The sequence below is a fragment of the Hemitrygon akajei genome, unplaced genomic scaffold (assembly GCF_048418815.1).
Source record: "Hemitrygon akajei unplaced genomic scaffold, sHemAka1.3 Scf000077, whole genome shotgun sequence".
NCBI lineage: Eukaryota > Metazoa > Chordata > Chondrichthyes > Myliobatiformes > Dasyatidae > Hemitrygon > Hemitrygon akajei.
The window spans coordinates 2,832,593-2,845,702 of NW_027331963.1; the positions used below are offsets into that span (position 1 = coordinate 2,832,593).

The 13,110-nt window shown below is 43.6% G+C and overlaps 1 protein-coding gene across 1 annotated transcript in view; it reads right to left on the minus strand.

Moving 5' to 3' along the window:
- The window catches only part of LOC140722422 (uncharacterized), a 69,858-nt gene that overhangs the window by 27,459 nt on the left and 29,289 nt on the right, over positions 1–13,110 (minus strand). Inside the window, exon 6 of the mRNA XM_073037166.1 lies at positions 6,296–6,691. Within this exon, the coding sequence (XP_072893267.1) occupies positions 6,296–6,691 (396 nt within the window). The remainder of the gene's footprint in view (positions 1–6,295; positions 6,692–13,110) is intronic.

A 13,110-nucleotide genomic window follows, 5' to 3' on the forward strand; every position in this document is an offset into this window, starting at 1 on the left:
GGGGGGTGGGGGTGGAGAACTAGGCTTAGAGTCTTGAGATGGTTAGGTATGAAAGTTTAGTTCATTCATGGAATAAGGGATGGGAGAGAGAGATTTGTAATCCAGGGTAAATGCAGAGAGAAGGCAATTACGTTGAATTCCACAGGTTCCACGGTGGTAAAATGAGATAACAGTCGCCGTAGATTTTATCTGTCGTCGTTCCAAATACACATACGCATTATCACCGAAAGTGACTTGTCACAGGGATATCGTCTTCAAGTGAATCGCCACACCACATACCCAGGCAAGGTTTAACACATAAGTGGTCTCCACAGGATACCCCAAACAAAATCCACTCCTGTGGATTATTCGGGGTGACAGGCGCACATTCGATGTGCACTGGATCGATAATCAAACCGCCCTTGTGGGCACAGGAGAGTTCCAAACAGTGACCCTTGGCCACTAGCTTCCTTGTCTAAATCCTTTTGTTCTCTTTCTTTGCGTCCTTCTGACTGTGAGTGTCTGTGTCCTCGCTTAAAACAAAACAAACTGCGAGTAATGTAAACAAGCTGCAAGTCAGACAGTCCCGCCTCCTTGAGCTCTCTCTCTCTGTAAAAATCAAAAATGAGCTGAGAAAGTCAGCGGCTGACGTCATTGTTAGTCCCCACCTCACTCAGGCACTCTCTTAAAGTGACAGTCCACAGCAAACGAAACTTAGGGATTCATAACATTTCCCCTCTCCCCAAAAAATAATTTTTGATCTCAAAGAGCAAAATTTTAACTGCAAACTACAGTATATAAAACAATACACATACGTTTAGCATGTAACACATTGCAGAAGCGTATACAAATACCAGATTCTGCTTCACTATTAAAACTGTAAGCTCAGCATCTGGAAAGACAACCGGCAATGATATTGTCCGTGCTTTTCATATGCATTATCACAATACCATATTCTTGCAAAATCAGACTCTAGTTTAACAATCATCTGGTTTTGCCCATTACCTGAATCAAAAACACCAACAGATTATGATCAGTATAAACTACAAGCGGTTTCTTCTCAGGACAAACATCGACATCAAAATGCCGCAAGGCCAAGATGAGTGACAACAACTCTTTCGCTAAGAACCATAGAACAATACAGCACAGAAACAGGCCTTTTGGCCATTCTTGGCTGTGCCGAACCATTTTTCTGCCTGGTCTCACTGACCTGCACCTGGGCCAAATCAACTCAAACGCCTCTCATCCATATACCTGTCCAGGTTTTTCTTAAATGTCAAAAATGAGCCTGCTTACGCAGAATAATTTCTTTGATGCTCATTGAATTTTCTGGAAAAGTAAGCTACAGGATATTCAACATCATCATCAGCTTTTTGTAATAACACTGCCTCACTGGCATCATCACTGGCATCCACAGCTATAGAAAACGGCTTTGTAAAGTCAGGGCAGAGGTGAACAACATAAAAACGGCTTTCAATCGATCAAATGCCTACTGGCGAGGTTCGGTCTGAACAAACTTTTCACCCTTCTACAGGACATTAGTCAGAGGAAGAGCAATATCAGCAAAGTTCTTAACAGAACTTACGATAATATCCAACCATTCCCTGAAACCTTCTAAGATCCTTCTTACCAGACGGAATAGGAACTTGAGAAATTGCCTGGACTTTTGCCTGAACAGGAGCCAACTTGCTTTGACCTACAACATAGCCAAGATAAGTCACAGTGGCATGGCCAAATTCACTCTTAGCTAAACGTAAGGCTGGCCTGGGAAAGCCTGTCAAACAGCTTCTCTACTGCAGAGATATGCTCTTCCCAAATGTCACTCCCTGTGACTAAGTCATCAATATAGGCATCTGTGTGTTCTACCCCTCGAATTACAGAATCAAACGTTCTCTGAAATGATCCTGGACCATTTTTACATTCCAAACGGCGAGACACTGTATCCATACCACCCAGAAGGTGTCACAAAAGTAAAGATTTCTCTACCTCTGTCCATCAATGGAACACACCAATACTCTTTCAACAGATCAATCTTTGTTAGAAATTTAGCTTTTCCATCTTTATCGATGCAATCATCCACCCTAGGGATAGGATAGGCATCTGTTTTTGTTACTGCATTTACCTTCCTATAACCAGTGCAAAATCTAATACTGCCATCAGGTCTGGGCACAATAACGGGGGGTGACTCCAATCTGATGCTGAAGGACTAATAATACCATTTTCCAGCATATTTTCAAATTCTGGCTCAGCCAATTTACACTTTTCTACGTTCATGCGATATGGGTATTGTTTAATCGGTTTGGCTTGACCAATATCTGTGTCATGTACTGAGACCGTGGTTTGCTTGGGAACATTGGGAAATAAATCTTTAAACTTCAGAATTAATTCCTTCAGCTGTTGTTGTTGCTTTGGCTGCAGATGAGACAACTTGTTAGCAATGTTTTCTAGAACAACCGAGTTCATTAGCCTAACTGTGACCACGTTTGGCTTGTGAAAAGTCTCAGACGAGTCAATTGTTTCATTCTCAGGGTTGCCAGATTCATATGTTTTGACAACAACACTCACAGATGGTGCCTGTTTGTCAAAATAAGGCTTTATCATATTTATGTGTACAACTTGTGTTAGTTACGTCAGTCGGGTGTTTTAATAACATAATTCACAACATTAATTTGAGAGCCTATTTTATACGGTCCATTGAGTTTCACCTGGAGTGGATTCGTCAACATTGGAGATAAGATAAGATAAGATATCCCCCACCTGGTATTTTCTTTCGCAAGTCCGCTTATCAAACCAACACTTCATTTTGTTTTGAGAAATCTTTAAGTTTTGTCTCAGTAGACTACACGCTTGGTGTAGTTTTTATTCAACTTCAAAACTTGGTCTAACAAGTTAACATGTACATCCCCATCAATCCACTGTTCCTTTAACAAGGTCAAAGGTCCCCTCAGTCTACAACAAAATAGTTCAAGTGAACTAAAGCCCAGTGATCTCTTACTGAGAACAAAAGCAAATATATTCGTTCATCCCAGTCTTTCCATTTTCAACACAGTATGTCTTAATCATTGTTTTGAGTGTAGAATGAAAACTTTCTACAGCCCTTCTGATTCCAGATGGTACACAGATGATGTTATTTGTTCAGCTCCTAGTTCATAAACTATCTACTGAAATAATCCTGGTGTAAAATTACTTTCTTTATCAGACTGGATTTCTTTAGGCAATCCAGAAAAAAGTGAAAAAAAAAACAACTTGGTAAGAACTTTCGCTACAGTTTTAGCTTTAATATTTCTGAGAGGTATTGCCTCTGGGAATCTGAATGCAGTACACATAATACTTTGTAGTTACTGATGGCCAGCTTTAGGCTTCGGCAATGGGCCAACACAATCCACTATAACTTTAGAAAAGGGTTCACCGAATGCAGATATAGACCCCAGTGGGGCCACTGGTGTGACCTGGTGGGGTTTACCCACAACTGGACAAGTGTGACAGGTTTGCAAAATATCACATATTTCCTCAAATTAGGTCAGTAAAATTATTTCATAAACCTGCTTACAGTTATATTCACTCCAAAATGGCCACCTAAGGGCATATTGTGGGCCAAAGTTAAAATTTCAGCCCTATAAACTTTAGAAAATTCAACTTGGTGAACAATTTGCCATTCCTCACTCGCTGGTATAGCAGGTGGCCTCCACTTCCTCATTAACACTCCGTCCTTGAGATAATACCCAACTGGCACTTTCTTAATCTCATCATCTGAGAGAGCTGTTTCTTTTAAAGCTTCAATCTCAGGGTCTCGGTTCTGTTCTGCTATAAACTCCTTCCTAGACAGGGATAAGACTTTCTCATCAGACTTACTACCTGAATCCTGTTGAAGCAATGAAGGCAGAAAAGTTCCTGACAAGTCATCATAACCGGAATCCCGATGTTGGCTATCATTGGTATCAGAATAAAGCTGCACAGACCTTTTAGCCATACTTCGAGATCCTGCGCAGGAAGGATAAATGTTAAAATCCATCTGTGGGTCATCAGTGGTTGGCTTAGTTGTCCACAGCACTGCAGGAACAACTTTACCATCTGCCAGGTCATTCCCTAACAGCAAAGTAACATCTCCCACCGGTAAACTGGAGCACAATCCGATCTCAACAGGTCCCGAAACCAATCCTGACTGTAAAGTTATCTTTTACAACAGAAACCATGCTGCCCCCAATGCCTTTAATAAGATTTACCTCACCAGTGTTAGTCTCATCACCAAACCTTACAACACTGTCTGATATAAGTGATTGAGAAGCCCCAGTAACTCGAAGAATTTTCACTGGTACCGGGGTTGACCCTTCCTTTAACAATACAATCCCATCTGACATAAAATGATCGAATCTCATCTTAACTGGGTCAGACCTCTCAAATCCTCATCTGAGCCTCAACAGAATGTTCAGAACCCTGTGGGTTTACTGGTGCTTCAACAGACTGATCACAGGCATTCGGGACTGCCTCCTTTTCCTTTTTCCTTATCTGAGTCTCAAACAGAATGTTCAGAACACTGTGGGTTTACCGGTGCTTCAACATACTGAACACAGGCATTTGGGACTGCCTCCTTTTCCTTTTTCTTCCCCAGGAGGCAACAATTAGCCATCATATGACCAGCTTTCTTACAATAGTAACAGGTAACATGAGAATATTTCTCCTTCAACTGCTTCCCTTCATCCTTACTCTTGTCACTAGTCCCAGCTTTAATTTCTCGATTACACTGGAGATCCCTGCTACTCTTTTGGAATCTCTCATTCGGGATAAACTTAACCTTATGAGTTAAAGCAAACTCATCTGCTGATCCAGCAGACTCCTGCAAAGTGGCAGCATCCTTTTCATCAAAATATCTCTTTATGTCATCAGGCACGCACCCTCTGAATTCTTCAATTAAAACCAACTCTTGAAAGCTGTTAAAATCATCATTCATATTTTTATATGTGCACCAGCGGTCAAAACACACAAACCTCATAAGCAAGTTCCATATAAGTTTGGTTCACAGACTTCCTCGAGTCTAACACTCGACCCCTTTGCTGCAATGTCTCTATCTTTTCCAGCTCGAACAGCCTCTGCCTTTCCACAGCCTCCGCATTTAATTTTTTTCACTTGTACTGGAGCTCAAGCTCATTAGGTTTACTTTCAGGAAACACCTCCAACTCCTCCACTTTAAACACACCCTCAGATACATAATGTTCAGCTATTACACTCTGCATCTGTGCCCTCCTCATTGTCGATTTCCCCTTAGCAAGTTTTAACCTTTTAGCAATACATAACAACTCAATCCTTCTGGCATCCTCCAATGCCTGGCACTTCGAGACAGCTATCAACATCCATTGCTACTGATTTTTCACACACAAATAAATCAAAAGGAATTTCCCCAGTGAAATCGATAATTAATGACTACTTCCCCAAATCTGTTCTTATCCCAGACGCAGGCCCAAATTTTGTTATGAATTGTAACGCATTAGAAACGAACACCAGCAGTAGGCTACACCTGGAGTCTGTTTTTAATGTTAAAACCATCTTTATTTGAATCTACTTATAATATAGTAACTTAAACAATATAAACAAATGTGTTATGTGTATATATATGTGCAAATATAACTCCCAGACTATTGTATTCGGGAGGAACAAGGCTTAGCGTCTCGAGATGGCAAAGTATGAAAGTTTAGTTCAACAATGGAATAGGTGATGAGAGAGATATTTGTAATCCAGCGTAAATGTTGGGAGAAGGTAATTATGTCGAATTCCACAGGTTTCATTGTGGTAAAACGAGACAACAGTTGCTGTAGATTGTATTCGTCATCATTCCAAATCCACATACGAATTATCACGGAAAGTGAATTGTCACAAAGGGTATCGTCTTCAAGTGAATTACCACACCACACCCAGCAAGGGTTAACACATCAGTGGTCTTCACAGGATACCAAAAATCAGATCCACTCCTACGGATCAAACGAGGTGACAGCCACACATTTGAGTACGCTGAATCGATAATTAACCCACCCATGTGGGCATAGGAAAGTTGCGATCAGTGACCCTTGGCCACCAGTTCCCTTGTTTTGATCTTTCGATTTTTCCTTCTTCGTCTTCGTCTGACTCTGAGTGTCTGTGTCCTCGGTTAAAACTAAACAAACTGCGAGCGATATAAAGAAGCTGCAAGTCAAACTGATTTAACTTTTTAATTTCTCTCTCTTAAAATGACAGTCCACAGCAAACGAAATCTAGGGATTCATAACAACGGCAACTCCCCATTGTGAACTGACTGGTCTGCCAGTAGTTGGGATGACTGAGTGAATCCTTTCCCACATTCTGAGCAGGTGAAATGCCTTTCTCCAGTGTGAACTCGCTGATGACTCTGTAGGTTGGCTGACCGAGTGAATCCCTTCCCACAGGCTGAGCAGGTGAATGGCTTCTCCCCGGTGTGAACTCGCTCATGACACTGTAGGTTGGATGACTGACTGAATCCCGTCCCACAGAATGAGCAGGTGAACGGCTTCTCCCCAGTGTAAACTCGCAAGTGACTCCGTAGGTTGGATGACTGAGTGAATCCCTTCCCACAGACTGAGCAGGTGAATGGCTTCTCCCCGGTGTGAACTCGCTGATGTCTCTGTAGGATGGATGACTGAGTGAATCTCTCCCCACAGACTGAGCAGGTGAATGGCCTCTCCCCGGTGTGAACTCGCTGATGACTCTGTAGGGTGGAAGAGTGAGTGAATCCCTTCCCACATTGTGAACAAAGGAAGGGCTTCTCCCCAGTGTGAACTCGATGGTGTCTCTGTAGGTCGGATGACCGAGTGAATCGTTTCGCACATTCTGAGCAGGTGAATGGCCTCTCCCCAGTGTGAACCCGCTGGTGTGCCATTACGTCAGATGATTGAGTGAATCCTTTCCCACAAATTCAGTAGATCATCAGCCTCTGCTCGGTGTGAACTGACCGGTGTGTCCGCAGGTGGGAAGACCAATTGAATCCTTTCTCACACACCGAACAGGTGAATGGCCTTGCCCAGTGTGAACTTGCTGTTGTACCTTCAGTTGAGAGGACCGAGTAAATCTATTCCCACTGTCTGAACAGGTGAACGGCCTTTCTCCTGTGTAAAATGACGGGCTTGCCAGTTGGTCAGATGACCGAATAAATCCCTCCCTACAGTCTGAGTAGGAAGGATAGTCGATTGAATCCCTCGCTCCACTTCTTAAATATCTAGACAGAGACAGCAAAATTGGCGTGCTGTGTTTAAGATTCCTGGAGACAAATTCCTTCTCGTTTTAACCTGTGAAATGATTTACAAAGTCCATCAATGGCTGTAGGACAACATTTCAGATGAGATTGCTTGAGTCGCCAAGTTTTGATCTGGCTGTTCCTCACTGTTACAAAGAGGTTGAACCCAAGTTGGACAGAGAAATCATCTGCTGACTGGGCAGAGTGCTGGTATCTGGAATGACCATCAATTCCCCGATGCTCTTCCTGTTTCTATAAGAATGGTGCATTTCTGCCATCTGCAATTTGTACCCTGGCTCAGTTTGACTCTCTGCATTGGTATTATTCCCTGTTCCCACTGAGCTGCATGCGTGCCTGGCCACACAGTAACTGAAACACTCTCATGAAAATTGTCTTTCTTGACGTGCATCTGGATTTTCTTCTACGTATTATTAACTTAAAGTTCATAATTTTAACGCCATATAAAAAAATCCCTGCTGAGGTGAATGGTTGTTCTGCACAGCTGTTAAAATGACTTAGAGTGAATATTAGTGTTACTTCAGGCTCTTGTGGAAAATTACAATACAGAAACAGGCCATTTGGGCCAATCTGGTTTGTGCTGAACTAATTAAACTGCCCACTCCCACATCCCTACCATCCAGGTATCTACACGAACCTCTTAAATGTTGAAAACATGCTCACATGCACCACTTGTGCTGGCTGCTCATTCCACACCCGGATAACCATCTGTGTGAAGAAGTTTCCCCTCATGTTCACCTTAACATTTCACCTTTCACCCTTAACCCATGGCCTCTGGTTGTAGTCCCACCACATCTCAGTGGTAAAAGACATCTAAGGGGAGTAGGGGGCGACCGTGGATGACAAGGGAGGTCAGGACAGTATAGAAAAATAAAAGAGAAGATGTATAACATAGCAAAGATGAGAGGGAAAGCAGAGGATTGGGAAACTTTTAAAGAGCAACGGAGGATATCTAAAAGGCAATACGTTGAGAAAATACTAAATTCTAATTTTCCTTCTAAATTCCTGTGTATACAAGCCTGGCTTTCCCGGCTCCTGTTTGATTCTTACTGAGAGAGAGAGAGAGAGAGAGAGAGAGAGAGACAGAGAGAGAGAGAGAGAGAGAGAGAGAGAGAGAGAGAGAGAGAGAGAGAGAGAGAGAGAGAGAGAGAGAGAGAGAGAGAGAGAGAGAGAGGGAGAGAGAGAGAGAGAGAGAGAGAGAGAGAGAGAGAGAGAGAGAGAGAGAGAGAGAGAGAGAGAGAGGGGCGGAACTATTTGACGATGCAGCGTGTTTACACTTGCTTGCAGCTTGTGTTTACATAGCTCACAGTTTGTTTTATTTAAGCAAGGACGGTCACAAACACAGTCAGCCAGAGAGAAAGAAAGAAGATAGAAAGTTCGAAACAAAGGGCCTAGAGGCCAAAGGCCACTGTTTGGACTCTCCTGTGCCCACAAGGTGGGTTGACTATTGATCCAGCGTATACCGAATATGTGATTGTCACTTTGTTTGATCCATTGGAGTGGATCTGTTGGTTTGGGAGTATCCTGTGAGGACCACTTGTGCTAACCCTTGCCTGGGTGTGGTAATTCACTTGAAGAGGTACCCCTGTGACCAATCACTGTTGGTGATAATTCGTATAATCCATCCGGGGATTTTGTTGGAGTATCCCGTGGCTACCACTTTTGGTAACCCTTAGGTGGATTCGGGTGTGTTATGTGGTAAACACTAGTGAGAAGGGATATTCTGTGGAAATCACTGTCGGTAATACTTTGTGTGTTGGGTCTGGATTGGGAGTACCTTGCGGAATCTACCTGTGTGTTAACCCTTGCTTGGGTGGTAGTTCCTTCTGAAGACAGTACTCCTGTGATAAGCTACTTTTGGAGATAATTCGTATGTGCATTTAGAACAACAACGGACAAGACCTACAGCAACTGTTATCCTGTTTTACCACTGTGGAATTTGTGGAATTCAACGTAATTGCCTTCTCTTGACATTCACCTTGGATTACAAATATCTCTCTCTCGTCATTGATTCCGTGGATGAACTGAATGTCATACTTTACCATCTCAAGACTTTAAGCTTGGTATTCCCTGCGCTCAGTGACTTGGGAGTTATATTTACACATATGTGTCCTCATAACACTTTTAGCTTTTGATTATTTTGCTTAATTTGTTATATTATAAGTAGATACGAATAAAGCCAGTGGTTTTAACATCAAAAGCACACTCCAGGTGTGGTCTATTGCTGCTGGTTCATTTAAACCGTTACAGGAATGTAACAGAGGTGTTCGTGTTTATGTCTTTCTGAGGGCCCCCATGTTAACACCTCTCTCTCTCTCTCGGTCACACCTTGCCAAACAGGTAGAACTAGGGGCCTGCTGGGTAAAACTATGATTCCAATGTCTGTAATCCTGCTCAACCAGAGTGAGGAACTCTCAGCCTGGGCTTCCTCAAATAACACCTGGGGAAGAGAGTGAGGAACTGTGGTCCAGTCAGAGATGACTGTGGCTGTCGGTGTTTTGAGGGATGTTTCTCAGGCCCCCACCAAACGGAACTTCCTATACTGGGAAACATGCATCCTGGCCAGAACCGATCAGCCGAGAGGAATAACTGAGACTGAGCGATTTTGGATGATCGCTTTTCTCTCCTATGGAGTAGCCAGTAATTCACGAGAGATAATCAATTTGGCTATAAGCACTTGAGGAGCTGGCCACAATACTGCAGGGGCCCTGACAGAAACACAGGCCCAGGTAACAGAAATATCCACTGAAATGATTGCAATCCGGCAAATAGTCGTACAGAATTGTACGGCTTTAGATTTTATCCCAGCTGAGAAAGGGGGAACCTGTGCTATTACTGACACAGAATGCTGCACCTATATCCCTGATGAGTCTACATCCCTCTCCAAGCACACTGCCAAGGAGACTGACAGCATCAAGAGAGTAGGGTAGGATTTACACGGGTTCACCGAAGGGTCGAAATGGTGATCTTCGAAGACCTGTCGGTAATATGTGGGGCATGATATTGCATTATGTCCAAATGGTTGTACATATCATTGTTATAATTACTGATGTATGCCGTTTTTACCCACTGAGAAGTTAATGCTGTACTTGGTTGCTTTCTCCGTAAAAAGTTACTACTTTGTTGATCATAAATGATCTAAAGGAGGGAATGATAAAGTATGTAAAAGGGTTAACACTACATTAAAAAATAGCAGCCTGTTTTTCTGAAAGAAACTTCTGATGATCAACCAATGTGCTAAGCCGTGCTGAGCCATATTTCTTCTTGAGGGTAGCTAGCTAGGGTTTCAGGATGCTTATCTCCTTGTGCACTCATGTGTAGAGATAGGACAGCTTCAGTCTGTTCTCTGTGTGTAAGCCATTATGATTATTTTGTAATTTGTCTTTAGGGTCTGTAATGTAGTAAATATTTTTGGCTCCAGCCTGACTTGTGTGGAGAGTATCTGGACAGATATATCTGTGGTGTAAGGGGAATTGGTGAACCGGGTGGGAGCATTCACAGACTGTTCCTATCTGAGTGACTAACTAAGTAAGTCCCGCTCGGAGTGGATAGTTCAAAGGTTAATTTATTATCAAAGCAGGTATTCATAAATAACGCTGTTTTTTTTTCTTCTCCAGAGAACCAAGAAACAAAGAAAACATGAAAGTCGTTCAGGGAGAAAAAAAAATGAAACTCCCTCCACACCCCCCGCATCAAAAAGGACGGTATCCCGATCATCAACCTCCAAAACCCACCCCTCTCGCACAAAAGGGAAGAAAAATATCGACACCCGTTAAAAAACATTCCTACCCCGCACAACTGCGGAGGATCCCGTGTCACCAGTGTAGAGGCGGCCGAATCGGGAGCAGCGGACACAATAGGCGACCCCGGAAGATTCACAGGTGAAGTGTCGCCTCACCTGGAAGGATGATTGGACAACGGAGAGAGTTCGGCCGTCCCGCCCTTTCACTGTGACACCCCGAACTCCACATCAAATCCGTCCAAACGAATCTGGGCGAACTTTAATGACCAATAAATATTATTCCTCTCAGCGATCAGCTGTCTGAGTGATTCCCTGACTCTGAGAGGTAGTGGTATTTATGGTCCACACTGTCAGCGTGTTGAGTTTACCAGGAGACAAAGACTGCAGGGACGAGAGGTTTTCTGTTGACTAATACTCTGTGTGTGGACCCCGCTGGCAATTCTGGTGTTGTGACCCGAATCGAGACAAACACCACGCTGCCCACTCCACCAACAACACGGCACAGCCGGACACATAACAGGGGACTTTACATCCCACAACACTGGATTCAGCGATGAAACCCGTGATTAATGTTGTTCTCTCACCGAAAAGTCCATTAACCCTAACCCTGCAATATGGTGTAAAATCCCGCTCCCCATACTAACACGGGTTATACAGACCAAAGAACAAACTGCCGGAGGAACTCAGTGGGTCGGACAGCATCTGTGGAGGGAAGTGGACCGTCAGCATTTCGGGCCGAGACCCTCCCTCTGGACAGAGTGTGGACGGGAAATAGTCAGAGAAAAGAGGTGAGGGGTGGGGATGGGGCAAGAGCTGGGGAGTGAGAGGTGGATCCAGGTGAGGGGGAGGTGGAATGTGAAAATAGTGACAAGGGTGGGAGGTGAGTAGTTGGGGCAACACGGGGCTGCAGAAGATGGAAATTAATTCCATAGAGGATGAACAAAGAGGTTAGAGAGTATTTGTTATAGAGAGTGCAATGAAGATTCACCTGACTGATCCCTGGGGTGGTGGGGTCATAACTTGAAGAAAGATCAAATGTGATAACTCTGAACATCATTACCGGTTGAACCAGGGATTCCAGTCTCTGAAAAAGGGGGTGGACTGTCCGGGACTGTAAAGAGGGGAAAAGTCTCCATTCCGAGGGTGGTGAATATCTGTAAATCCCCTCCACAGAGGGCGGTGAAGACTCAATGGTCGTCCTCACGTAGAAAAGAGGCCGGCAGATGTGTGGTGACCGAAGGGATCGAGGAAATGAAGATCGGACAGAAACGTGGCTGAGATGGGAGAGCAGCCGCCATCTTGTTGATGGTTAGATGGGCCGAATGGCCACCTCCTGCTGTTTCTCACTTGATGTTTCAGTGTTCCTGTCCACTGAAGCCGGAGGAATGTGAATAGAAATTAGTGTTTATAAACACAGAACTGATTTAAATGAAACGTGAACACTTCCTGTTTGGGATTGAATTATGTTTCGGACCTGGATGGGAATCGAGCCTGTGACTCTGTGACCGGAGGGGGGGGGGTAGAGGGAAAGGGTTCGGGGTAGATATGGTGTGGAAAAGTAGACATGTATCTGGTGTAAATATGGAATAATTTTTGGAATGCGGCGGATGGTTCGGGCAGCGTGTGAGTGGAGAGGAGCAGTGTCACCGGTTCAGGAGGGAGACCTTCCACCCGTCACCTGATCCCGTTTCCTGTTCACGTTTTTCTGCAGATCTGCAGCATCTGCGGGTCACTGCTCTACGTGTACGTGTAGCTTCATCTTTCCCCGTTCAGACAAGGCAGTGAGATCAGGATCTGTCACGTCCTCTCGTTGTGGGTGGACAATGTTTTTTTTTCCTGCAATATTTTCTGCATGTTTCATTCACTGTTTCGACGTGCTGAAGTGTTGCCAATGTTTCTGGGTGTTTGACCCATTTATGTGAGAATTTAGCTATTTGCATTTATCTGAGCTTCTCGTAAATGTGTAAAGTTTAATTCAGCTTCACTTCAGAATTTCCAAAGCAACAACCCAGTCAGTCAAATAGTTCCACACAATTAAAATAGTTTATTACATTTTTATTTTTTCTATTTTTGCACTATATATATTCTTACTTTAAATCACAATTGTTAAAATCTTTTGTTAAGAATTAGGTTC